Consider the following 27,897-nt stretch of genomic DNA (forward strand, 5'->3'; position numbering starts at 1 on the left):
TTGTTCCTCACTCACCGTCATGCGCTCTTTGTTTATGGTATCATAGAAACTTTCTGTTGAATGGAACCTCAAATACGTTCCTCAAAAAGAACATGGGTTACCCCTCAGCCCCATTAGTACTTCAACCCTAAAATGACAAGTTCTTCATTCTTCACATCCAATGGAGAACTGTACATTAATTTCTGCTTTCTAGTGTATGCTAGTATTACATTGTTATTAATATTTAGTCAGCATTTGCTCTCACTTGACCAATCTTAATCCCCAAAATATTTGGGGTACTTCCTCTTCCTGCAGGTTTTTATGTTGTCTTTGTGCCACTTGCTGAATTGAATATTTTTTTGTGAATTTCTTTTTTTATTGACCAGTAGAGAGCCCAGTTTTCAAAGTGCAGGTTAGCTACTAAACTAGAAGCTGGGTTTTTGCTTTTTGTAAAACATATGGTCCATCCTTTCTTAAACTACTCCATATTGGGGTTTCTTGCTGTTTGTGTCATAAGCAATGCTATTATACAACTCCATGGTGAAGACATTTTCGGGCCTTTTAGAAGAATATTTGTATATCTGTTAGTGACTTAAAGCCGCAGATTCCTTATCTTAAAATATTCCCCCGGCATCAAAATGGATCATGAAAATCCTGAACAGTACCTCTACACACCAGTAGGTGGCCCTGAACAGCTCCACTGTGGCGCAGTAGCGGCTGGCAGGAAACGAGGGTGGAGGGGAGGGAGGGGACTAAATACAAAAAATAAATAAAAAACACTTACCTCCTCACCGCTTCTCTCCTCCGTCGTCCCTACGCTCCAGCCGGAATCAGGAAGCACACCAGGCTCCCCTAAGCCAATCACAGTGCTGCAATGCAGCCTTTTGATTTGTCTAAGTGCTGTGGTTTGGCACTCACACAGGCAGTGGGAGCCTGGGTATGCTTCTCACCAAGCGGTGCATTACATCTCAAGACGTCCGGCCAAACCGTCATGCACACTTGGAGTGTGCAAACCACTCCTCTCCCTGTGCCGCCAGCCACGCCCCACACTAACCCAACCCCAAACCTATTACAAATAAAACGATCTTAACAACGTTATAATTTTATTTTTCCTGCACTAAGGGCAGTCGGGGCGAACCCGCCACACCTGCTGTGGCGTCATCTGCACTGGCTGTGACGTGCATGGTGCCTAAATAGGTGCCACCCCAGCGTTCTGACCTCAGTGCCTTGTTTTCTGCCCTATCAGCGCAAATCTGAAGAGCTCCTGCTGTAATTTTTTACCACATTTTCAATATTTTGTCAACCTTTTTGAGCCCTCTTTCTCCTAGTGTTCCTTAGGAAAATCCTCTAGGAAACCTGTGGGTTTTAAGCCCTGTGGAGCCTGTCACAGGCAAATGTGTGACATACCCCCTTCCTGGTTTGCTTGTGGTGCTTGGAGCAGCACCATGACTCCAGGGCATGCTGGACTGCCGTAAGGTTAACTCAAAGGCGATCCACTGGACAACTCCACACTGTTGCAGGTCCCAATCACACAAAAAGTCCCAAACCCACTCTGAGTCATTCCTGCCGCGTGTTGTCAAGGTCAAAGATCTCATTGGGCAAGTCCCACAAAAAGAAGCCCAAGAACTGAAGCACTCTTCGAGTTCACCGTACAAAGTCATCGGATTAGACACGGAACAATGTCACAAGTGTAGACCCCACTCCCATACATCCAATGCAGAGCCTGGGTCTGCTCCACGCCTCCCTAAATTTTCTTTAGCCACAGAAACCCCACCAAACTTAAGCAGTTCTACGAGTCCATGCATCTAATCTTTGGGTAGCTGGACCCCTCTGGAGCGCCTTCGGGCCAACCAGGTTCAGAAGGAGCTCCAACTGGGTTCACTTTAGTGGCAGTCGGGCCCGCTGGATGCATTTCTGGATCCGGACCAACTCCAGTCTCAACCTTATTTGGTTTGGTTCAGTGACGCCATTCGGCGGTGCCAAACCTATAGTCCTTCCTGACTCAGTTACGGACCCGGGACAATGTCAACTGGTGTCCATTCTGGTGCCGACCCGACCATGATTTTCCGGGTCAGAGACAGTGCCTCCTTTTCCTGACGGGCCCTCTGAGGAGTATGATTCGAGTGGATCTGAGGATCCTTACAGCTATCCTGACCCCCTTAAAGAATGTTTGGCCGAAGACAACTGGAATGAGGACCTGGCTTATGCCAGTGGTTTGGACACCTCACCGGACACTGGCCTGTTCATTCCTCCTAGAGCAGCCATGGATGAAGGGGCCTCTTTTGGTCTGGTGCTACAGAGGGCAGCTGAGATCCTCCACCTCACTCTACCTTCATTGGAAGTCAAGTTTTTTTTTGTCTTAAGCCAGGCAAGGCCTTGCTCTGGGCACGGTTAAGGAGTATCTTTCGGCCATAATGGCTTTCTTGTGGGTGCTTGATCAGCCCTGCCTGTTAAAGTCACCTGTTGTGACACGTTTCCCAGGGGTGTGCAATACAGGTTTCCTCCCAAGCTTTTTGTTATGCCCCAATGAGAGCTTAATTTGGTTTTGCTCTACCTGATGTGTGTCCCCTTCAGACCCATAGTTGTCCCCTCCGACTCCTGACATCAAGGTAATTTTCTTGGCGGCCATCAAATTGGCCAGGAGGGCCATCGAGTTACAAGCTCCATGTGTTCAACCTCCATACACCAGTTTTTTCCAGATTAACTGGTTTTCCCCACCCATGCCTCTTTCATACAGAAGGTGGTGATAGCTTTCCATGTAGGCCAAATCATCAAAATGCCGACATTCTTTGCTCCACCATATCCCGCCAAGGAGGAGAGACTCCACCTCTGGGCCTTAAAAGAGCGTTGCCCTTCTATCTCGATCGCACCATAGAACATCAGCTCTTTGTGGGGTTCACTTGTACAAAGAAAGAAAAAGCAGTGCAGAAGCTGACCATCTCCAGATGGGTTGAACTCTGCATTAAGATCTGCTATGTCCCTGTCTTGAACTTCAGTCAGGCTTTTACATGGATGTCCCCACACATATACACGAAACACTACTGCCTTGACAGTCAGGTCCGTCATGACAGGCACTTTGCCCATGAAGTCCTTCACGACTTTTTGGTCTAAATCAGTTCTCAGACCCACCTCCAGCTTTGGTATTTATTCTAAGGTGAGGAATCTGCCGCAAAAAGTCTCACTTAGTTACTTAACTTCTGTATTGCCTTATCAACCAGATAAGACATTACTGAAGGCAGGTAACGTGTTCCCTTGCATCCTGTTTCACACACCAAATGCAATTATAGTCATATCCTCTTGTTGCCCAAATTTCACATTTGATCATTTAAACTAAACCAGTGTGCATATTAAGTCTTTAATTGTAAACTGTCTTATAAGTCTAAGTAGTTGTGCAAAAAATGACAACTCCTTTACAAAATGGGGGGGGGGGTGGAACATGACACAGTTTATGATTTTGTTTCAATGGTTTGTGTACTTCCGAATCTAGCTGGCCAGTATAATTTGTGTCTACCACTAATGATTGGTAAAGTACATATGTACATATTCTATTCCCCCAAAATGATATTATAGAACTACTGCAGCAGACTCATCTAGCTTCCTTATGTACTGAACTATTGCTTCACCTAGAAGCTGTTCTTCCTGTTCATTTTCACTTATTTTTTCGTTTCACCTTAACTCTATGCATAATGTGCTCTTGGTTTCATAGTTTATTGCTGCCTACTACTTTTACAATGTTCACTCTCCATGTGGTAGTTTTTTTTTCTTGACCTCGATCAGGCATTCTGGTAGATACTTCTTTTTGCACAATGCTCACCTCATGAGTCTGCACCTGGCCCATACAAGATAAGAAAATTTGTAGTAGCTCTCCTGCACCAACAGGTAGTTCTATGGCTCCAGCACCTCCACATATTTGACATCACTATGGCATATATAATGCCACAGCATTCTACCCTTGGTTACCTTTCTTTCCCTACCCTTCAATGCAAATCTGATGCGCTCTTTTGAATTTTTCTTCTGGTCGAAAGAATTTTGCAGTGCTATACATCCTGCTTATTTGGCTATTCGATCTCCGCTGCCATTGCTAACCATTCTGGTGTCGTCTTACTTGATGAGTCTGAGTTTAGAGGCGTCCTGGACCCTGTTTGGTTCAGGCTGTCATCTCCACATGCATTGGTGTTTGGGGCACACTCTGATAGACTGCAGAGGCCAGCAAAAGTGCTACTAGTTGAAATGTTGTTATGGATCCAGCTCTGCGGGTAATTTTGAGGATTTGTCCTGTTTGTTGTTGTTTCTATCCCTCTGCCCCTTTATGTTGATCAGGTTGAAAGGTGTTCCTCCTATATGACTTTGCTTCTCAACCTCGGGCAGGTTTCCTATTCCAGGTTGTCCCTCAACTCCTACCTTGTCTTCATACTGTACTGCTGCTCAGTTCAACAGGGGCCTACCACTCGTTCCCACCTCTGTACAAGTGCCATACCTGCTACTGCAAGGTGCACTCCTGGCTTTTCTTGCACCTGCCACTGACCTTGCTCAAGTGGGGGCATTCACCAAGGCTTTGCTGGCTAAGCCGTGGGCCACTCCAACACTCTCTGCTACATTTTCAGTCCCCGTAGAGCTTCCAGGCTGGTCATATATCCCATCACCAATGGTATCTACTGTTGCGCTGGTTAACTTTGAACAACTAGTCAGTGTATTACTGGCCTCGATGTCTTCCACTTTGCTGTGAAAAGTCTTATCTATTTCTTTACCATCACTGTCGATATTGGTTCCGGGGTTAGCGTAGGATCAGAGCTCTCAGTTGGTATTCTAGGTTCCTACTGTTCTGTCGACCAGGCATTTAGGGCAAACCCTGGTCGTGTTTATTCGCTAATCTTCAGAGCCCCAGTGTTGTTTTCTATTCCCTCTACTAAAATATCAGGGAAGGTGTCTGAAGACCATGGGGGATTATGTGCCTTCTCAGCTGCAGAGTCTCAGAAGTTTCTATTGTGCCTGCCATTATGCTAATGGATGTGAGTCTGAGGCTTAGTTGGTTCCAAGGACATTTCTTCCTATAATGAGACACTGTGAAAGGCTGCAAAGACCTTGGCTTTTCCACTATCTAGGATTAATGTTAAAACTAAGATCTGTTGGAGACATCTAGCCGCAGATTCCTTACTTTTGAATTTCCCAGGTATCAGACTGGATCTGGAAGATTTTTCTTCGAGCAATACCCTTGCGCGCTGGTAGGTGGCATTGGTCGGCTCTATGACGTTGTTGGCAGAGTCTCCGCGGTTGTGACACCCACGTCACCTATACATGTACCACCTCGCCATGCTCATGTCCGCGCCAGTTAGCACAGATCCGTGAAGAGAGCTACCCTCGGTCACTTTTGGGCAGGCTTTTTTTGACATTTTGTCAAGCTTTTTTGGAGTGTAGAATGTTCAAGAAGCACCTGTTTTGCCTGTAGCGTGACCACGACTCGAAGTTGCGCTCTGACTGCTTGCCCATGGCTTCAAAGACTTTAAGGGAGCGGCCTGTAAAGCTACTTGCGGTCCGGTGCTCGGCATCGTGTCGTTCTCCCTGGAGGTCTCATTGTCAGTCCCGGTCGAGAGGAAGGTCCAGGAGCACTAAGTCTTTGAGTCGGTCAGGTAAGAAGCATAAAATCACAAGAAGTCAAAGTGTGATTCTACTTTTCCCGGTCAGTCGGCTGGCACGACGGAGGAGCCTTAGCGTTCTAGGCCTCTTTTGGCTGAACCTGCGCCTGGGTTGACTCTGCGCTTCCCCACCTTCCTTTTGGAGCTGGAGCGACCCCTGCCCAGCTCAAGGAATTTTATGGCACCATGCACCTCATATTTGGGCGGCCTCACCCTCCCAGCGCACCTTCGGGGCCCGGAGGCTCAAAGAGGGCTCCATCGGGTTCTGCACCAGCGGCTCCAGAGCCGATGACTGCCTCATGGATCCGGTAATGGAGGTAGACCGATGCTGGTCGAGCCACTGAAACCTTCCCCAATGCCAGCCAGCACTCCAAAACTCCAGACGTCGCCAGCCCCATTGTCATCCATGACAACCCAGAACTGGATCGGCACCTATCGATGCGGATTCCAGCACCGACCGAACCCTTTGGTCCTAGGTCGCTTCTGCAGAAGACTAGGAATGGAGGAAGATTGGAAGGAGTCGCTGGACCCTTTACAAGACCAGCGAGAGCAAGAAATGGACTGGTATAAGGAATTGGGTGAGGCCAGTGGACTGGACACCTCTCCAGATTCTGGTTTGCTTTCTCCCCCTACTGTGGCTACAGAGGAGGGAGCTTGATACGCTATGGTGGTGCAAAGGCAGCTAAGGTCCTGGACCTTCAGCTCCCTTCTGTGGCAGCCAAGACGAACATCTTGACGAGGTTCTGTAGTTGGTTGTTTCCTCTGCGGAACCCCTCCCTCCTTTCAATGAGGCCTTGACTGATGTCCTACTGGGAACCTGGTCCAATCCCAGCACAGGGGCTCCTGTAAATAGGGCAATAGCCTACCGCTATCGCCCTGCACTGGGCGACCCAGATTTCCTCACCAACCACTCTACCTCCGGGAGCTTGGTGGTACAAGCCTCTACATGTCAGGGCATGGTCCCTTCTGCACCCCGGACAGGAAATCCAAGAGGCTTGATAGTCGGGGCAAGAAACGTTTTTCTTTCGCCAGCATTGCATTGCGGTAGGTGAACACTGCATGCCTATTGGGCTGTTACTATCACTCCCTGTGGGAAACTGTTGTGCATGTGCTGCCACAGGTCCCGGAGGAGGCCCAGGCTATCCTCTCCCAAATACAGGAGGTATGTGGCAAAGTTCTCGATTCATTGTGGACTTGACACCACCGACTTGCTAGGTAGAGCGATTTCATTGATGGTGGCCGTTCAATGACACGCCTGGCTGAGAACTTTTGGCTGTTCTGGGGATGTCCAGGCTTCCCTCATGGACATGCCCTAGGATAGCGCCCATCTCTTTGGAGACAAAACAGACAGGGCCCTGGAGCTCCTTAAAGACTCACAGACTACGGTCATGTCCTCTCAGTGGCTACACATCCACAGTCTCTTTTTTGCCCCTTTCATGGCTACTGAAGGGGCAGCCACGCCATCCGTACCCCAGCCACTAGACTGCGCAAGTATAGCAACCTCTGCGTGGTCGTGGGCGTGGCTCGTTCTGACCCCCTGGGTCAGGCTGCCAGAGGTTGGGTCAGTCCACAGCCCTCACTGCACCCTCATCCTACAAAACCCTGCTAGTCCAGCCCTTCAAATCATGGGTAACCAGTTGGTGGCAGGATGAGCCATCCCCTCCACCACTGGCAAAACTTCATGTCAGACAGGTGGGTTCTTCAGATAATCCGAATGGGATACTACCCTCACCTTCGAGACTACCCCTCCCTCCATGCCCCCATCTTACGACCGGCTGACGGAGGATCACCTGAATCTGCTTCAGGAGGAAGTCATGCCATAGAGAGTGTTCCGGTGCCAGAGGTAGGCTGTGGTTATTATTGCCTCTACTTTCTGGTCTCGAAGAATGACAAGGGCTGCGCCCTATCTTAGATCTGCAAGCCCTCAACTACTTCCTCAAACAAGGAGATTTCAGGATGCTCACTCTGGCTCAGGTATTGTCTGTCCGAGGCCCAGGAGACTGGATAGTAGCGTTGGACTTGCAATACGTCTATTTTCATATTTCCGTCCTGCCTGCTCATCAGTGCTACCTGCGGTTTACGGTAGGCCATGAGCACTTTCAGTTCACAGTGCTCCCCTTTGGCCTTACCAGCGCCCCTCAGGTGTTCTCCAGGGTGATGGCAGTGGTTTCAGCTTACCTCTGCAGATCAGGGGTGCCAGTCTTCCCCTATGTCGACGACTGGCTGTTGAAGGTGAGCTCACCCCAGGTTGTTGTCTCCCACCTCCAGACTACAGCGAACCTTCCGCATTCGCTAGGGTTCACTATCAACGTGCCAAAGTCACACCTGACTCCCTTTCAGATGCGCCCTTTCATCAGAGCTGTTCTGGACACTGTTGTTTTGGGCCTAGCCTCCAGAGCAGCGATCCTGGCTATGATACCGATATTTCAGGATTTTGGTGAGAAGGACTCGGAGGTTGCTGGGCCTCAGGGCCTCCTGCATCCTGATTATGACACATGCTAGATGGCACAGCATAAGGGGAATCTCTCTGACATGGTCCAGATCTTGGTGGGAACTGCACCGGACCTGCATGGTGGCTGACCAACCTTGATTGTGTCAGAGTCAGACCCCTCTCTCCCTTCCCCAACCAAATCACACAGTAGTGACAGATGCGTCGCTCCTGGGATGGGGTGGTCATCTGGGAGAAGTGGAGATCAGAGGACTTTGGTCTCCGGTAGAATCCAGACTCCACATCAACTTCCTGGACCTCTGAGCAATTTGCTTGCCATTGAAAGCCTTTCATCCTTCAATCAAGGGAAAGCTAGTTCAAGTGTTCACAGGCAACATCACCACCATGTGGTACAGCAAAAACAGGGCAGGGTGGGGTCGTGGACCCTTGCCAAGAGGCCCTGCTTCTCTGGACGTGGCTGGAACAACAGGGCATATCCTTGGTGGTTTAACGGCTGGCAGGTTCGTGCTCCCACAACATTGTCTCCGGCGTGATAGCTATAATGTCACCATGGCATCTCGTTCTGCATTTCAGTTGTGGCCAAACTGAAATCGCTCGCCTCTTGCAGTCTGTATTCCCTTGAGAGAAAGAGTAATGGGCACTAGGTGGTGGTATAACCGGAGATGCTTTATTTCTTGTGTAGTGACGTTATTGTTCAAATGGCGGTCAGTGTTGTGAATTCGAAACCTAGAATCTCGACACTAATTGCCCAGCACAAACAGCAGAATATACAGGCAGATCAGGAAACAGCTATAGGGTGTGGCTTATTTTCAAGCTCTCTTGTAATTAATTACTGGCATTAATGCCCAGAGTTACATTAAATAAGGCTCATTTACAGCATGTCCGATTTCAGCTTCTCTCATCATTCACTTTTTCAAAAATTGTGTAAACCACACAAGGCGCAAATAATAATCCTTCTCTCAATAGAATGACAAAATGGTGTCTTCAGTCAGATACATCAGTATGTGTTTGGTTTGCTAAATACATTTGTGTTAATTTGTAATAAAAACATGTCATGTCGCAGTATATAATAAAAAGACTAATTACTGCAGGTGCTACAAAGAGGTCCCATCCGACGGTTCCTGGAATTCCTGGTGGAACACGAGCAGGAGCTGGGAAAATAGGCCGAATGATTGCCGAAGAAATTATGGAGATTCACAGGTAAGAGGATGTAATGTAAAGCTTACTTAAGGCTTCACATGTCTATTGTTTTGGGGGCCGGCTGTCATGCAGGTGGGACGCTGGAAATATAATCTCTGCCACCCCAGCTTTCAGGAGCCACTATGCCTTGGCTGTATGGCTGACCTGCCGCCGCTTATACGTGTTTCCGAAGACAGACACCGATATTGGGGTCTTTCAGAATTCATCTAATAAATGTCTCACATGTTCTGTGATTTTTAATCCCAGCGCTTGGAAGATATTTCTCCCCGAGACACCATGATCAACATAGCAGACTCAAACAGACTAGACACTGGCAGGATTGGTGACAGGGGAGCTGCCCTGCCCTAATTTGGCCCTACACCCCTCTGATGCCATTTTCACTTGCATCTGGGTTTGCGCACAAGTGAGTGGCTACTCGTCAAACAGTGAAACCACACTTCTGTAACCTCTGTGTGAGATGAAGGTAGCCAGTGAATATGCCAGTCTTCGGGAACCACCCTCCCCAAAATAAAGGCATTTGTTCTTTTTTTCAAAATGGACGAAGTAAAATCCATAAATGACAGGAATATTGTTCCATAAACATGAACAGTTCTACAACATGGTGCACCTAGCTCTCCCATGTCAGTTTCTTTCTAGTTACAGAGGCACATGCAGCATAGTAGAGGAGATAACAAAATATAGCCAACAGAGCTGTGTGGTGACATTTTAAAGTGGTGGAGCAAAAAAGTTAGGGATGAGTTTTACGTAATGAGCAAAGCGAGTGAGCTCAACCTACATAAGCAAAATATGAGCTAAATTTGATCTTTGAATTTTGGGTCCATGTGCAGTACAGTAGACCTGTGGACAGTATATGAGGCACACAGGGGAACAGCTGAGTTCTGCCTGGAAGCAGGGGCTGGAAGGTGGTGAATGAACACAGATTGACATGCCCTTCCTTTTGATACTAGGTCTGTGGGGTAGAGGGATAAGTGGTGAAGCGAGGCAGCACAGGAGGGGATGTAGAGGCTCTGGCAGGGAGCTGAGGAAATACAAGGTTGGGAGGAAGGCTTCAGGGATAATATTCCTACCCACCAACGACAAGTGCTTTGAGAACGACTTATAAAACATTAGCAGTGGAACACATCTCAGCTAAATCACAGTGGGAAAAGATAGAGCAAATACATAACACCAAATACGATAACCCAGTATGCGCTGCCGCGGACACCGCAGCAAAGGGTTACAAGGCAGTTGCAGTATGCAGAACGACAAATAGAGCTATCGACACTGTGTCAATAGACGTAGGAAGGGCAAATAGACACTGTGTCAATAGAAGCAGGACAGTTGCGTGCAGATCTGCAGATCTCCGCAAGGTGTCGGAGAAAGGGATAGTATTTTAACAAAGGATTGGTGACGTTACTCAGGTGGTTAGAATCTTAAAAGAGCAAGTGGTGAGATTCACAACCATGACGAAAATACTGGAGGACAGGGCAGAGGATGCCGAGGGCAGGTCTCACCGAAATAACCTGCATCTCATGGGACTTATTTAGAGGGCAGAGGGTGCCTTGGCAGAATCTGTTTTGGAGGACTGAATAAAACAACACTCTGCGACCCAAGGGATCGTCGCCAATGTTTGTGGTGGAAAGGGCGTACAAGGTGTTGATGAGGCATCCCCCCAGCAGGAGCGCCGCCACTGGCCCTAATTGTGTGAATTTTAAATATCCGTGACGGGGATAGTATCCTTAAAGCATCAAGAGAAGCAGGAACTCTTATATTTGAAAACCACAACATAACATTTTTCCCAGATTACACATGGAAGGTCCAGGCAAAAAGAAAATCAGTTGTCGAGGTAAAACGGAAACTCAGAGCAATGGGACTGCTGTGTAGACTAATGTTCCCGGCGAAGCTCTGTGTGGTGGCGCTGGGGAGGACTAATTTCTTTTTGAGTCCTGATGAAGTTTGGGCATGGCTAGAAGCATGGGATAAGCTGCTGCTGCCGGAGAGGGGCACCCAGACAACTGGTGGGAGGTTATGGGGAGTGGCACAATGAACTATCAATTGAAGTATGTCCCTGGGGAAATCAGTGGAGGAGGAGGTCACTGAAACACCCCGGATAGAGGTGCAGGGAAATGGATCCCTAATGGCGGTACGACTAGGGGACGACGACTCATGCAATGCACATGATGGTATTGGTGAAGTTCTGGCTACTGAATCATTGGGAACGGCAGCACTAGGGGATGCAAGCTTAAGATGTAATCCCTTTTTGGCACTGCATGGACCCTGGAAGAGGTACAGGTGAGAGGAGAACTGCAAGTATGAGAAGTAAAAGGAGGGACAATTACACATCTTGGAACGTTGATGGTATAAGTCAAAACTTAATGGCAAATGCGATGCTAACAGCTGCTGAACTATTAACATGGGAACTGGATAGGGCAGCTGGGGCAAGACCCGGTGCGGTACCCTGGCTGTTCAGGGTGGGGGGGCCTGCTGGACTTACCTCTCATGACGAGGGAGAACTTAGTAGACATTTGCAGAGACTTGCAGTACACCTGTTACATCTAGTTGGGAGAAGTATGTGTTACCCTGGGTATTGGATGTCCAATCATTGATGTTGTTGTTATTGTTTTTTTATGATTGTCCAGGGAGAAATGGGTTGGGAAGTTCAATTTGTGGTTATTGTTTCTTTCGTTACAATGCAGTGCAACACACTTTGGGTTTTGGAGTGCAGGAATGAGGGAACAATGGCTAACACAGTGTACTCCACTTCAGGAGAGGACTTATCACAAACAAGAATTGGGACACCCATCTCAACAACATGGTACAACACTTTAATATAATATTATGGAATGTCAGAGACCTTGGCAGCTATGTGAAAAGGTACAGGATACATTCTTATCTGAGATGAAAAGGGATAGGCATAGCTTGCCTGCAAGAGACACACCTCATGGATGAGGAAGCAGTGAAACTAAAGAAAAAATGGAGAGCTCAGTTATACACGTCTGCTTTTCCCCCTCTGTCCTGGGTGTGACGGTATGGGTAGAGCCTGGGGTTCCATTCCGACTGATTTATTTGAAAGCAAATCCAAAGGGAAGATATGTACTAGTGCAGGGGGTGTTGGATGTTATTGATGTGACTATTCTTTACATATATGTGTCGAATAGGGATGACAGAGATATCTTCCCCAAAATGCAAGCATTAATAACAGCCAACATGATAGATATATTGCTTTGGGTGAGAGACTTTATTTGTGTATTAGATGCAAATATGAACAGGCAACCCCCATATGCTACAACTAAGCCGGGCAGGGTGGGTGCACTTAATGAAGACATGCAAAATTTGGGCTGCAGGGATCTCTGGCGAGAACGTCATCTGGCACACAGAAAATTCCTGTTATTCGGCTACCCATGACACCCATAGTAGGCTGGATAGGCCGCTAGACACGTACAATTACAGGTGGAAATACATAAAGTGGGTTACCTGGGCAGATATCTATAGGATCATTCCCCATTGCTGTTTAAATGGAGTGGAACTCGAACGTGGTGTTGGGACAGATATTGGCATCTAAAGATGGATTTGCTGCTGGATGCACCCTTTAGGCGGGATTTGGCTAGCAAGATCACTGATTATATGGAAGGTAATAAGGGCACAGCAAATAGTGGGGCATAAAATAGGAAGCGCTCAAGGCAGTGGTGAGGGGGGCCGCCTTAGATACAGCTTTTGATGCTGTTATACCAAAAAACAGGGTTCCTTCCAACGGCGGCACTCTACCCCCTGGTATACGGAAGAACTAAAAATGGAAAAAGCCATATGTAGGCGTTTGGAAAGAACTTGGCGAACCAGTAAGACCTTTCAAAACAGACTTTTCTATAGACAGTCTCTATCCAAATATCATCTGAACCTAAAAGCAGTCAGACGCCGGTTCATCATTAACCAAATAGAAAACGCCAGCAACACCCCGAAAACCCTGTTTGGTATAGTAAGGGACTTTGTCTCTCCTAAAGTCTGTAGACAGTCGCAAATGGAATCCCAGGAGTTTTGTAACTCCCTGGCGACCTACTTTCATGAGAAAATAGCTAAAATCTACGAGAATTTCCTTCCACTAGTCCATCCTGACTTTGTATCTCCTACCAAATTAGAGGAGCAGGACAAGATAGTAATTAGCTCCCTATACAGCTTTGAACCAACCTCAAGTGAGGAGGTCGCAAAAGGCCTAGCTGCTTCCAAATCCGGGTCGCCATCAGATCTCTGTCCGCCAAAAACTATGGCGCTTCTAGCCTTGAGCTGTGCCCCTGTAATCCGAGATATATTTAACCATTCCATTCAAACCGGTACCATATCCTGGATCCATCGCAATCGGGCTTCAGGCCAGGTTTCAGTACAGAGACCGCCATTTTGGCGGTAACTCAGGCAGACAATCGACGCAGGAGGCTCAGTAATACTGATCCTCCTAGATCTCTTTGCAGCATTCGATACCATCTCCCATTTAAAGCTGGCAGAGAGACTGCTCTCCTGTGGTATTCAAGGGACAGCCCTGAAGTGGCTTCAACACTTCTTTTCTGAGAGAACCCAAACTGTTATGTTAGGACGATACACCTCGGCGAAAATGCATCTCGACAAGGGCGTCCCGCTGATCTCTTGTCTGAGCCCAACTCTCTTTAAAATATACATGGCTCCCTTGGCAAAGATTGTCGAGCAGCTGGGTTTTGAGATCATCTCGTATGCTGATGAGATGCAGCTTATGTTTACCATCGGATCAAACCCAGAGCTTGACAAAATCTGCTTTGCCACTGGCATGCTCGCCATCTCCAACTGGATGACAGGAAACTGTCTCCAGCTGAACCCAGAAAAAACGGAGGTTATGTTAATGGGTGAAACCATGGCCATCTGGTCGGACGATTGGTGGCCTGCTCAGTTGGGCACAGCCCCCACTCCCAAACAATCAGTAAAAAACTTAGGTCTAAAATTGGACCGGGCTCTGACCATGAAGGATCACATCACAGCCACCACCAGATCATGCTACTATAGCTTACGGGTACTTCGAAAAATCCTTCCCTACATGCCCACCCCCCACCACAGAACCCTAGTCCAGGCAATGGTGATTAGTCGTCTGGACTACGGTAATGCTTTGTTGGCGGAAGTGAGAGAGACCCTACTGGCCAAACTCCAAGTAGTACAGAACACCGCAGCTAGAATGATTCTAAATTGTCCTGCAGGTTCCACCTCGATTCCATTGCTCAGGGAACTGCACTGGCTATCAGTGAAGAAGAGATCTTTTTTTAAATCTGTTGTCTCTCATATAATGCGGTGAATGAAAGAGGCCGCCTTTACTTGCGAAAGAAACTCTCAAAATACTCTTCCGGTAGGAAACACAGATCCAGCACCCTGGATCTCCTTCAGCTTCCTCGAATTCGTCTCACCCACACTCGGGGTAGAGCCTTCTCATATCTCACGCCTAAATATTGGAATGAGCTCCCCCCAGCTTTGCACAAAATTACAATCTACAGCATTTTTAGGAAACCGCTTAAAGCGTTCTTGTTCTAACTGACTCACCCTGTCTCTATCTTGTTTTTCTAACCCTCAGAATACTACTTCTAGACAGTGCCGAGATGCCCCAGGGTGATTTGAGCGCTTTATAAAACACTTAACATAACAATGTATGAGCAAAGCCTGTGGTGTGCAACGACAGCTACAAACTGAACTGAGGGATTTGGAAGCTGAACTGACAGGCTCAAAGAAGGGGGAGATAGAACTAGAAGTGGGGGCACGGTGGTTCATATTAAAAGACGGCTAGAACACATGTGGGATAGGTTAGAAAAATTTACGAGAAGGAAATATAGACAGAAATTACATAGTGAAGGGGATAAACCCAGTAGAATGTTGGCTTGGTTGCTTTAAAGGGAAATGGTTAGACACCCCATAGTTATATTACGTAGACAGGATGGGACGCCCGCCACCACTCAGCAACTGATCAATGACACGCTGAGGGATCTACAGGAGGTGTTTGCAGGGGTCAGGAAGCCGGAAGGGCCAAAAATAACAGAGTACTTGGAGAGAGCAAGGCTTCCTCGATTGAATGTTCTATCCCAGAATGAACTTGATGCAGACGTCACCCTAGAAAACGTTTAAGGGGAGTTAAAAAATCTAGACAGGAGTAGGAGTCCGAGGAGTGACAGCTTCACTGTAGAATTTTACCAGACTTATGCAGGGCAGTTGGCGGGTCCGCTGCTGGAGGAATACAATGAGGCCGGAGGAGGGTAGCCCTGGCTCAGATGTTTAGAGAAGGAGTGTGTTATATCCTGACTTTTATGTATTCATGCAATCTCTTGCTCTGCCAGTGGAATGTTCATTATATGATGTGCTACAGAATGTTGGGACCCAGAGATGGCAGTTGAGAAGGGCTAAGCAGCATGCTGGCTGCTCCTGGTGGGGTCTTGTACTGGCCTTGTATTGGATTTAACTGTATGACTTGTAACTGTCTACAAATAAACATCTAAAGATCCTCTACACGTCTGGACTAAGTCACTACAATCTTTGGCGACGATCTTCTAAAGAACCTGCTACTTCCACCTCTTCAATCTTCAATCAACTTCTACTACAGATTTAACAGTAACTGAAGCTGTTTCTACCTTCAACTGGCACCCTTGACCCCACCAGTGACCTCCCACCGGTCGCCCTCAACGCAAAGGTGCCAGTTTCTGTCTCTACACAGCTCATGTCTCTGACTGCTGTTCCTACAGTGTCTCAAAAGGTCTGTTTTTCCAACGCATGCAGCACCTCTACAAGCAAATCTGTTTCAACCGCAGCCCAAGTCTGTTCCTGCTTTGTCTGCGGTGTCTCTACAATCAAGGTAATCAACTGCTGCCTGTGCTTGTTGTCTCCAGTGTTGTATATCTGTATCTTCACAAACCTGTTCCTGCATGTGCCTCACAAGATCAAGTTTCCGTGCCTACGTTTGTATCTACAGTGCCTCAACAAGCAGGGTAATTTCTGTCTGCCAGTTGTTCCAGTGCATCTGACTTTCAACAACATCTGTTCCCGTGCTGTGTCAAAGTTTTCTTTAAGCTGTTTCTACAATGACTGGGTATTTACCAAAGATTTATACCAGTGCATGGTAATTGGACAATTACAACGTAATTCGTCTGCTTCAACCTAGGTATCCTGCGTTTTCTTCACGGGCACACAGTTAGTGTCACAGTTAGTGGTGAGCAACGTTTTTCTACTGCCAGATACCTGCAAGTTTTTTCTCTTCTTCTACAGAATCTATGCTTGCAAGGAAAGCTTTACAAAAGGGGGTGGTGATGGACGGAGCATCAGAACCAATCAAACACTCACACCCAGTCAACAGATCTGGGTTTGATCCATCACCGTTCTTTAGCCCACTCTGCCACCCCAGTTCAGACATGGCCATATGCAAATCAGTCTGACCCTGTGCCTCATGGGAACAGTCCAGCCCGAACTGCCAAGCCATGCCTTCCCTGGACCGGAAACAAGCTTCCTAGGACCGGTTTCTGGCATTCCAGCCGTCTTCAGCCAGGCTTGCTTGAATCCAGTGGCAAAGTGAGCAAGGGACTCACGTCTGAGCATACCCTGCCAACTTATGGCGAACAAAGCGGTACAAAAGGGGGTGGTGATGGACGGAGCATCAGAACCAATCAAACACTCACACCCAGTCAACAGATCTGGGTTTGATCCATCACCGTTCTTTAGCCCACTCTGCCACCCCAGTTCAGACATGGCCATATGCAAATCAGTCTGACCCTGTGCCTCATGGGAACAGTCCAGCCCGAACTGCCAAGCCATGCCTTCCCTGGACCGGAAACAAGCTTCCTAGGACCGGTTTCTGGCATTCCAGCCGTCTTCAGCCAGGCTTGCTTGAATCCAGTGGCAAAGTGAGCAAGGGACTCACGTCTGAGCATACCCTGCCAACTTATGGCGAACAAAGCGGTACAAAAGGGGGTGGTGATGGACGGAGCATCAGAACCAATCAAACACTCACACCCAGTCAACAGATCTGGGTTTGATCCATCACCGTTCTTTAGCCCACTCTGCCACCCCAGTTCAGACATGGCCATATGCAAATCAGTCTGACCCTGTGCCTCATGGGAACAGTCCAGCCCGAACTGCCAAGCCATGCCTTCCCTGGACCGGAAACAAGCTTCCTAGGACCGGTTTCTGGCATTCCAGCCGTCTTCAGCCAGGCTTGCTTGAATCCAGTGGCAAAGTGAGCAAGGGACTCACGTCTGAGCATACCCTGCCAACTTATGGCGAACAAAGCGGTACAAAAGGGGGTGGTGATGGACGGAGCATCAGAACCAATCAAACACTCACACCCAGTCAACAGATCTGGGTTTGATCCATCACCGTTCTTTAGCCCACTCTGCCACCCCAGTTCAGACATGGCCATATGCAAATCAGTCTGACCCTGTGCCTCATGGGAACAGTCCAGCCCGAACTGCCAAGCCATGCCTTCCCTGGACCGGAAACAAGCTTCCTAGGACCGGTTTCTGGCATTCCAGCCGTCTTCAGCCAGGCTTGCTTGAATCCAGTGGCAAAGTGAGCAAGGGACTCACGTCTGAGCATACCCTGCCAACTTATGGCGAACAAAGCGGTACAAAAGGGGGTGGTGATGGACGGAGCATCAGAACCAATCAAACACTCACACCCAGTCAACAGATCTGGGTTTGATCCATCACCGTTCTTTAGCCCACTCTGCCACCCCAGTTCAGACATGGCCATATGCAAATCAGTCTGACCCTGTGCCTCATGGGAACAGTCCAGCCCGAACTGCCAAGCCATGCCTTCCCTGGACCGGAAACAAGCTTCCTAGGACCGGTTTCTGGCATTTCAGCCGTCTTCAGCCAGGCTTGCTTGAATCCAGTGGCAAAGTGAGCAAGGGACTCACGTCTGAGCATACCCTGCCAACTTATGGCGAACAAAGCGGTACAAAAGGGGGTGGTGATGGACGGAGCATCAGAACCAATCAAACACTCACACCCAGTCAACAGATCTGGGTTTGATCCATCACCGTTCTTTAGCCCACTCTGCCACCCCAGTTCAGACATGGCCATATGCAAATCAGTCTGACCCTGTGCCTCATGGGAACAGTCCAGCCCGAACTGCCAAGCCATGCCTTCCCTGGAAACAAGCTTCCTAGGACCGGTTTCTGGCATTCCAGCCGTCTATAGCCAGGCTTGCTTGGATCCAGTGGCAAAGTGAGCAAGGGACTCACGTCTGAGCATACCCTGCCAACTTATGGCGAACAAAGCAGTACAAAAGGGGGTGGTGATGGACGGAGCATCAGAACCAATCAAACACTCACACCCAGTCAACAGATCTGGGTTTGATCCATCACCGTTCTTTAGCCCACTCTGCCACCCCAGTTCAGACATGGCCATATGCAAATCAGTCTGACCCTGTGCCTCATGGGAACAGTCCAGCCCGAACTGCCAAGCCATGCCTTCCCTGGACCGGAAACAAGCTTCCTAGGACCGATTTCTGGCATTCCAGCCGTCTTCAGCCAGGCTTGCTTGAATCCAGTGGCAAAGTGAGCAAGGGACTCACGTCTGAGCATACCCTGCCAACTTATGGCGAACAAAGCGGTACAAAAGGGGGTGGTGATGGACGGAGCATCAGAACCAATCAAACACTCACACCCAGTCAACAGATCTGGGTTTGATCCATCACCGTTCTTTAGCCCACTCTGCCACCCCAGTTCAGACATGGCCATATGCAAATCAGTCTGACCCTGTGCCTCATGGGAACAGTCCAGCCCGAACTGCCAAGCCATGCCTTCCCTGGACCGGAAACAAGCTTCCTAGGACCGGTTTCTGGCATTCCAGCCGTCTTCAGCCAGGCTTGCTTGAATCCAGTGGCAAAGTGAGCAAGGGACTCACGTCTGAGCATACCCTGCCAACTTATGGCGAACAAAGCGGTACAAGTTTAAGAATTGGCTTGGTAGTTTGGTTTGCCCTGTTCCCATCATGCACTGGGACAGGTACAGACTAATTTGCATGTGGCCAGGTTCTGAGCTGGGATGGTGCAGTGAGCTAAAAAACGGTGATGGATTAAAACCATGATCTCTTGACTTAGTAAGAGTATTCTGCATCATTCAGAAACTCTGTCCATCACCACCCCCTTTTTCCCAAATTGCAAGGAAAGCTTGCCTGTTGAATATACGGTGTACACGTGTATATACACAGCATCGCTACATCACATTGTAAGTTACGTGTGGCTGCCAGAATGGTGCATGGTGACACTACGTGTTTGGCTCTTCACTACGTGAAGCTTCCTGCATTTTTACTTTGACTGTTTGTGCCCATCCACAAGATGGTCTACCTTTGCTGGGAGTTCAGTAACCCAACTCCTGGTCCTGACTTTGTCCTTCGACTGTGTGCTGACAAGTGTGGGAACGTGTTGGGCACATTTTTGTATGCAGTAGTAACTTCGGTTAAAGTCAGTTCAAACGTGTCAATTTTATTTTTGTGTCATCTTTGGACCTTACGTCCGCGGTCTCAACTGCCTATTTCAAATTTTAAAATTGTTGGGGCACGAGCGTTCGATACCGCGCGATATCTCACCTGCATTGGCGATGCGCCGTTGGCCGGAGGCTCTTTCTGTCATGGTGATTCCACGTTTGCAGTGCCGTAAGGGGATATGCATAGACGTGCCGGGAGTCATCCGGCGTTACGTCTGCAACATGCCGCCATTTTGAATTTGGCTTCACACTCTTTTCATTGCCTGCATTATTTTGACAACCACGTTGTGCTTGAGTAATAAAGTTACGACGATATCGAATTACATCTAACGACAACGCAAGTATTTCGCCGTGTCTACCAACACATCGGTAGGAATGAAGAAGCTTAAACTGACGACGTGGGTGCACTCTCGACCTTACTTTTATACCTGGATTTGTGTTTCTCTGCTGAACTGGACTGTGGGGTATAAGACTGTCCCGCACCACATTAAAGTCTGTTTCTTCATGCCTCTTACACGGTCAGGTGACAGATTCACTCACCACCCTGGTTCAGTCCATTTTTACTAAAATCTTCATGTGTTTAACCTGTTCAGATTTGTTTTAGCCTCAAAGAAACAGTCACATATGCCACACGTATGTCTTAACTTTACCCTACATAGGGTGTCGTGAGGGTTCCTGTCGCATTGCTAGAGTACACAACTTTGTTGCATCTATCGAGGATGTTTATACTCTAAATTTGCAGTTACCTCACACTATGCACAATATCACTTCCTCCACACAGGGTAGGGGTGCTGTTTATTTTTACCCTACATAGGGTGTCTAAGGTTTTTACCTTCACACAGTGCACAATCTTTACCTCAACACAAGGTGTCTCACAGGGGTTTTAGTCCCGTTTTTACAGTGCACATTGTCACATGGGTCACACTCCCATCTTTTACTAGTGCACAACACGGACCTCTCCATGAGGTATCTCACATGGGTCACAGTCCCATCTTCTACTAGTGCACAACACTGACCTCTACATGAGGTGTCTCACATGGGTTACATTCCCTTCCTCTACGGTGCACAACAATTTTTAGGCTGAAAGCAGTGGTAGAGGCATTGGTACATGAAGATCTGTGTGGACTCATACCAGGACGGAGCACAGTCCTTAAGTTGCGCAGGCTTGTGCACGTCATGCATGTTGTGAGGGGGAGTCAGGAAGACATTGGCTCTAGTATCAGTGGATATTGCAGAAGCATTTGATACTGTTGAGTGGAGTTATTTGCAACAGATGCTACAAGATATAGGTTTTGGTCCACAATTCTGTCATTGGGTTAGGATACTATACACCTCACCTAGAGCCAGGGTGCACAGTGGGGCCATCATGTCGGAAGACTGGGGTGTACGGAGAGGCACGTGACAGGGTTACCCGCTCTCATTTATCATTTGCACTTGCGATTGAACCCCTGGTGTCAAGATTCAGGAGGGAGTGGGCGACTGCAGGACTAAGAGTAGGGGAAATGACACCCCTGATATCTTTATATGCCGATGAAATGCTGGCCTATCTGCAGCGACTGGCGGAAATAGTTCCACAGCTTCTGCGACAGTTAGATCAGTTTGGAGAGATAGCAGGGCTGTGTGTTGATAAATGGAAATCACTGCTGTTCCCCTAGGGGACTTTAAAGGTGATTCTGAAGGCGGAACTGCCACAGTTGAGTCTTCAGTGGGAATTGTCGCCCTTTCGGTAACCTGGTATCATGGTGGCCCACACCATGGATGACCAAATACTCTTTGTTATAGAACAATTGGTGAATGGACTATCTAGATCAATTAAGTTTTTTAACAAGCTGCCGCTCTCCACAATGGGGAGGGTGGCAGTAGCTAAAATGTTATTTCTCCCCGGATGTCTGTATATCATTCAAAACTTATTTTGCACTCTGCCCTGTAGTCTATTCCGGAAACTGGACAGTCTCTTGACATTACTGGTATCGACGGGAAAGAGAAGTAGGTTTGCGCTCTCACAACTCAAGAGACCCGCAGAGGGGGGAATTGGGTCTTCCTAATGTGGAATTGTAATATTATCCCTCCAAGCAGCAATACGTAGCGCAGTGAGCGTCTGGAATGATAATAGAGGGCAGCAGTTTTTTAGGAGCATGCATGGTTCACACTGCCTCATGGAGCTGCTCATGTGTGGGAAAAGAGTCCCACCGATAACTCCATACCTGATAAGCCATATTGCAGAGATTTGGGAACGAACAATCACAAGGGTGTTTAAAAAACGCCCTTTTCCAGGGATCTAGCTAGATGGACATAGCTTCCATTTTACCACATTGATCAAGGCATGACCATGGTCAGGTGGAGGGAGGATGGCTGAATGACTCTGGGGGATCTGTATCCAGGGGAAAAATGCGGGACATTTGAGGAGGCACAGGCAGTGTTCGGGGTGGGATGGGGAAAATGTCTCCAATATGCTAAAATAACACATAGGGCATGGGGAATATGGACAGATATCCTGAATCCCCCGAAGAAAACTTCCATAGTACAACTGTTATTAACGGCAGGAGCAACAAAACATATGGTGACCTTCCTGTATAAGACATTGCAGGAGGAAAGGGTGTGGAAGGAGGCTGCTTCTACACAACCATGGGAGGGGGATTTGGGCACTCCCTCTGCAGACGCTGCCTGGAATGCGACATGTGAACTAGTTAAGAAACTGTCTTGCAACGCTCGTTTTAAATTGACCCATTTTAATTACTTGCACCGCACATACTTAACTCCGATTAAACTTAGCAGGATATATGTGCAAAGGGGAGCACATTTTCTCAGGTGTAGTTTGGATGGTGCAACGTTTCTTCACATGTCATGGGAATGTCAGACGGTTCAACAATACTGGCAAAGAGTGACCGAAAGGATGAGGGAGGTGACCAGCCTGATACAGATGGCAACTCCACAGGTGTGTTTGTTGGGTTTTGTTAACGAAGGTTTTCCATCGGATGGCTGAGTACGAGGAAGCCGTCCATAGAATTATGGTATAAAGATGAGGTTGAATGGGCCCAGGCAGAGGAAGTGAACATGAAACGTGCCCGCATTCCTGATTAATTGGAAGAAGATACAGTGGATTGGGCGGCCCTCATGAGGAACATGAATCAGAGGGAGGGAGAGGAAGGGGACGAAGGAACGGGGAGAAAGCACGCAGGCAAGAGACACACAGGATGCTTAGGAGTAGGAATGAAGACCGGTACTGTTGCAAGAAATGTAGACATGATTAGCATGAGAGTACTGTGGGTCTGAACTTACATGACTTGACATGGACGGGAAGCTGATGGGAGAGTGGAAGATTTACAATGGGATAAGTAAAAGTGAATGAGTCTGCTTCCCTAATGTTAACGGAGGCCAATACTAGAGATTGTGTGACAGCACTGTAGTGGTTGCTGGTTTAGAGTTTGTTTATTATGCAAAAACAATGTACAAGTCATTACTGGTGGGAAATGATTTACCTGTTTGTGTACTAAATGAACAAGTGCATTATGATTGTTGAAGGATACTGTATAATGTAATGATTAATACAAACAGTTAAAAAAAAATACACTCGGCAAGCAGAGCTAGTCGAGTAGGTAACTATTGATGCAAATGAAGACTATAGTGAGAACCACAGAATAGGGGAATGGGCAGAGAGCTTAGGTTCCTGCCTTCAATCACATTTATCTATTTTTCGCTTAGATTCCCGTGGTCCTCAGTGCCCCACAATAAAGTCTTTGGGGCAGATTTACAAGCCCCTTGCGCCACTTTTGCGTAATTTTTCCCATGTAAAAAATGACACAAAAGTAGCGCAAGGGGCTTGTAAATCTGCCCCCTAGTATTTTCACCTACGCCACGTTCATCCATTCATCTGTCCACTTCTATCCGCCATCAGTGCCAGGCAGAGAAACAGTAGTGATCTCTTTTCCATAGTTCTATGCTGCCATACACTCTTATACTGAGATACTCCAGGTTATGAGTAGTGTCTTGTGTGCATAGTAATACTGCGTGTATAACTGGGACACCTGATTCCCACCCAGTGTGTGCCGGCAGGTATGGTAAATGTAAGAGCCGATCAGAGGTGTTTGCCTTTCCCATCAATCATAGTCCTATTTCAGCTGTGTCACACATAAGTAGGCATCAAGGAAGTAGGGGTAGAGCAGAAAGGATGCAATATGGAAATGTAGTGGAACCCTATGTTGCAAAATGAGTAATGCTGTCGAAGGCAGCCTAGGAGTTAGCTAATATCTTTTCAGGGGCGATATAAAAAAGTAAGTTATGATTCCTCTTAAGAAAGACGGACCTCAAGTATTATACACCGATTACTCAGTTTTAATGTCATTTAAATTCTGAAAATACTTTAAATTTCGTATATTTGACTGTGGCACTAGCAGAAAATATTGTTCTTTCCTTGTATTTGTGTTGACTAATTGATGGGTATGTTGCAGGATCCGAGGGTCTTCGCCTTCCAGTTGTGGCTCGAGTCCATTGAATATTACAAGCACGCCACCTCCAGATTTGTCCTCTCCTGGGGGAAAGAAGGTACCGAGACCTGTTTTATATTATTAAATAAGGAAACTCGATACTAAGTCTGATGATAACAGCATAGGAACTAAAACTATCATGTTATAACTCTGCTCGCAGTGGTTGACTAATTCCTTACTTTAAAACGCGTGTTACCAATTTTGAAGGCGAACATTGCGCGTTTCTTTCAGCATACAGCATTCGTAAATTCCCTTTGCTTGGAAAATATCGCATCTTAACAGGTAGAACTTCATAGTTAAGTGAACGGAAATATATTGATGCCTCCCTTTCTCTTTTTCACAACAAAATATCGGTATATTAGTGAGCCATATTAGTAAAGATTTCCAAACATATTTTTGCCGAAAAGAAATTACTGAGGAAGTTCATTGTGGTTAGGCCGTGAATACGTGAGGAAAAACCCATTCGAACCGTGAGGCAATATCACTGGGTACCAAGGTAAGTGTGGTTTTAAGTTCTGCTGTTAATGTGTTTCTGTCACTTTAATTGTTTTGTTTTCATAGCAAGATTCAAGGTGTATTCTTCAGAGGCTAGAGCCACAACGAGAGTTTACCTCAACCATCTTTATCCTTTTTATTTCCTACTGCTTTGACTTTACCTTAAGTCTCAACAGAAGTGCACAACTTTGGATCGTTTGTGATCTGCTAAGGTGGATGGTGCAGTGCCGGGACTTTACTTCCTATTGCTCACTGAGGCACGGTCCCCATTACTCAATCCTGTAAAATCAATAATAAGTTTGACATCGACTATTGCTTCCAATTCTTACAGACTCCCCTCTGTACCAACTATGCTCTCGCCTCAACTCATAAAATCTCTTTAATTCCTTAAATGCATATTCCTTCATTCCAGATCAATGAATGAAAAAACTCAAGCCGGAATCAATCGGTTCCCTGCTATTAGTGACATAAGAAGTTGGGTTACTGGTTGAGGGGGTGAAATCCTACCTAGAAACCACAATCCTTGTCACGGTGAAGTCACAAGCAAACTCTAACTTAACCTGTGCTCAATCCTTTGGTAGCTTGGCTCAGAGCTGTCAGGCTTAACTTAGAGGCAATGTATAATTATGCAGTACTTAAAACAGTAATAAAGTGGAAAACACACAAGAAAAACCCCACACCAAGTTAGAAAAATTGAGTAAAATGTATTAAATAATTTTAGACCAAAATGACAAATATTCAATCAGTAGAACAGATAATATTAAATTTTAATGATTTAAGTGAACATAGCACCAAAAAGCACAATGTGCCAACTGTGGATATCTGATCGTGCTAGATCAGGACAAAGTCACAAGTTCAGGATGACCGCGATAGAGCGCGGGCAGGCTACAGGGACCCAGTTAGGCCCGCTGAACTAGAATACCTTAAGTCCTGGTTGTAAAAGTTTCAGAGTCCTTTGTCAAGGATCTGTCGCAGAGGTTGGAGGTGCACCACGCAGCATCAGTCCCAAGGAGCTCTGAGGCTGTGATGAAAGGTCCTGTCATAGTCGAGAAGCCATTGATGAGGGGGCTTGCAATGCAAAGTCCTGCGTCAAGGATGCGTCGTGCACCGGCTGGTTCCAAAGGAGCTACGGGGCTTGCAAAGTGGAGTACTATTTTGTCGTCAACTTCACTCTTGAGTTTCGCAAGAAGCTGAAGATCTGGCTTTTTATGTATGCACCTTGGGGGGGACACCTACACAGATTGCCCAAGCGTCTGTATTCCCTCTCAAGTTTTAGTGGGGTATACAAATCAACATAACATGTTTAAAGCGCATCTTAAGTGGTTGGCAACAACTAGTGCTGCAGGACCACTAGTAGCATTTAATTTACAGGCCCTGAGTACATGTAAGACCACTATACTAGGGACTTAAAATTAAATTAAACATGGCAATTGGGTATAAGCTAATTACACCAAGTTTTAAGGGGAAAGCACAAGCACTTTAGCACATGTTTGCAGTGTTAAAGTGGGCAGAGTCCTAAGGCCAGCAAAACTGAGATCAGCAAAAAATGGGAGGGTTGAAAGCAACATGTTTGAGGGAAGACCACTCTAAGGTTGACAGGTCTAACAGTGACAGACACCTGTTCAAGCAATGTTGTGCCGCCTATCGTACACATAAGCAGTTTAGGATTATCTCAATATAAAAAGCTCGTAAAAAGCAAACAGCTTGAAAGTCTGGATGTGGTGTAGGCATTACTCACAAAGCAGCCCCTTAGAGCGAGTACAATATAGCCCCTGAATGTGAATCACTAGTAGTCCGATCCACTCCATTGCTTATCTATACAAAGTGGCATTTGATAAACCTTTCCTAGACTTTCTTGCTGAGACAACCTTAACGCATCCAAACATTTGCATTTTCGGGGCTTGAACATATAGTTTGAAAAGCCCAGCTTCTCTCAAGCCAAAGGCTTATTCAATATCTTCAAGTTACTGACTTTTCCATAACTGGTCTCTGGACGTACCAAGACATCAGGTCTTATTCTTGATGCAAGATTTGCTTTCCCTAACATGATTTTAGTAATTGAGTTGTGTCCCATCACCTGCACTGACTATCTTAATTACATTTTACCTCTACTCGTCATCATCACTAAAAATTACTCACTTTTAAGCCTAAATCATAATTATAAGTATTAGCTCATGGTAGAAATTTAATTTGTATACTCTTTGCTCCTCATTATACTACCCCACTCCAAAATCCAGAATGCATCAACTCGCCAGTGACTCACTCCCATAAGCTGTGTGATTTTTCTAGTTGATCACTTTGTTTTAAAAAAACAAAAAAATTAAACACAAGCAGCCTTGAAACAGCCATTGATATTCTGCCCCGGTTGCCAAACCTTTCTCCTATGCACAAACCAAACCCTGATTTCAATGTATTCTAATCCATGCGAATCCACAGCAAGCAAAGTCATGGGGTAGGGGGAGACAGGGGAGGGAGAGAAGGGGGGGAGAGGGGTGTTTAAACAGCTTTCAGTGAAAAAGAAGCCATTTTCTTGGCAGCCTAGGGCTAACAGTGGGCTAAATTCCACTTATTTTCACATTAAGAAAATGAGCCATTTATATACAAATGGTCATTAATTTAATAACAAGTGAATCAAAACACCTTTCACTGTTATTTTTTACAGAAAAGAAAGGAAAAACAGGGCAATATTAGCTGATAGGCTGCCATCGGTACAGACTGAAAATTTGGCACAGTGCCTTTAAAGAATCACCCTCTTCCAGTGTCCGATCATGCACTCAAGTCACAGTTAGGCCAGTTCTTCTTTTTGAGTACTGGAAATGCCTTTCCTGTAGTAAAAGAGGGCTCAGACTGATCCTGTGACATCTGCATTGTCTGTCAACCAGAGGATCAAGCATCTAAGAATTTCCTGGTTCGTCAAAAAATGTCTAGTGGCGCAAAGAGAAGATCAGGCTTCATGACCTGCATAAGAGAAGCCTGGAATTTGTTTCAGGACGTTCTGGAGGGCATGGAGAAGGGTCACCTTCTACCAGAGTACCCGCCATTCTCTCAAAAGACTCCCATTAGGGAGATTGACAAAAGGCATTAAGGCAAGAAAAAGTATTGTTCCCGGTTGACGTCTAGAACTGTCACGACCTCTTTATCGTAGAAACAACCAGCACCAAGACACTATTAAACGTCGAAGACGAAACCATGAACGATGTGAAAGCA

General features: G+C 46.7%; 1 protein-coding gene across 5 annotated transcripts in view; it reads left to right on the top strand.

Moving 5' to 3' along the window:
* The window catches only part of BMAL1 (basic helix-loop-helix ARNT like 1), a 503,136-nt gene that overhangs the window by 427,398 nt on the left and 47,841 nt on the right, over nucleotides 1–27,897 (top strand). For all 5 annotated transcript variants that reach the window (XM_085648206.1, XM_085648207.1, XM_085648208.1 and 2 more), the window contains 2 exons: nucleotides 9,153–9,261; nucleotides 24,160–24,253. In XM_085648206.1, the coding sequence (XP_085504332.1) occupies nucleotides 9,153–9,261; nucleotides 24,160–24,253 (203 nt within the window). The remainder of the gene's footprint in view (nucleotides 1–9,152; nucleotides 9,262–24,159; nucleotides 24,254–27,897) is intronic.

The sequence above is a fragment of the Triturus cristatus genome, chromosome 3_2 (assembly GCF_964204655.1).
Source record: "Triturus cristatus chromosome 3_2, aTriCri1.1, whole genome shotgun sequence".
In the NCBI taxonomy this organism is placed as follows: domain Eukaryota; kingdom Metazoa; phylum Chordata; class Amphibia; order Caudata; family Salamandridae; genus Triturus; species Triturus cristatus.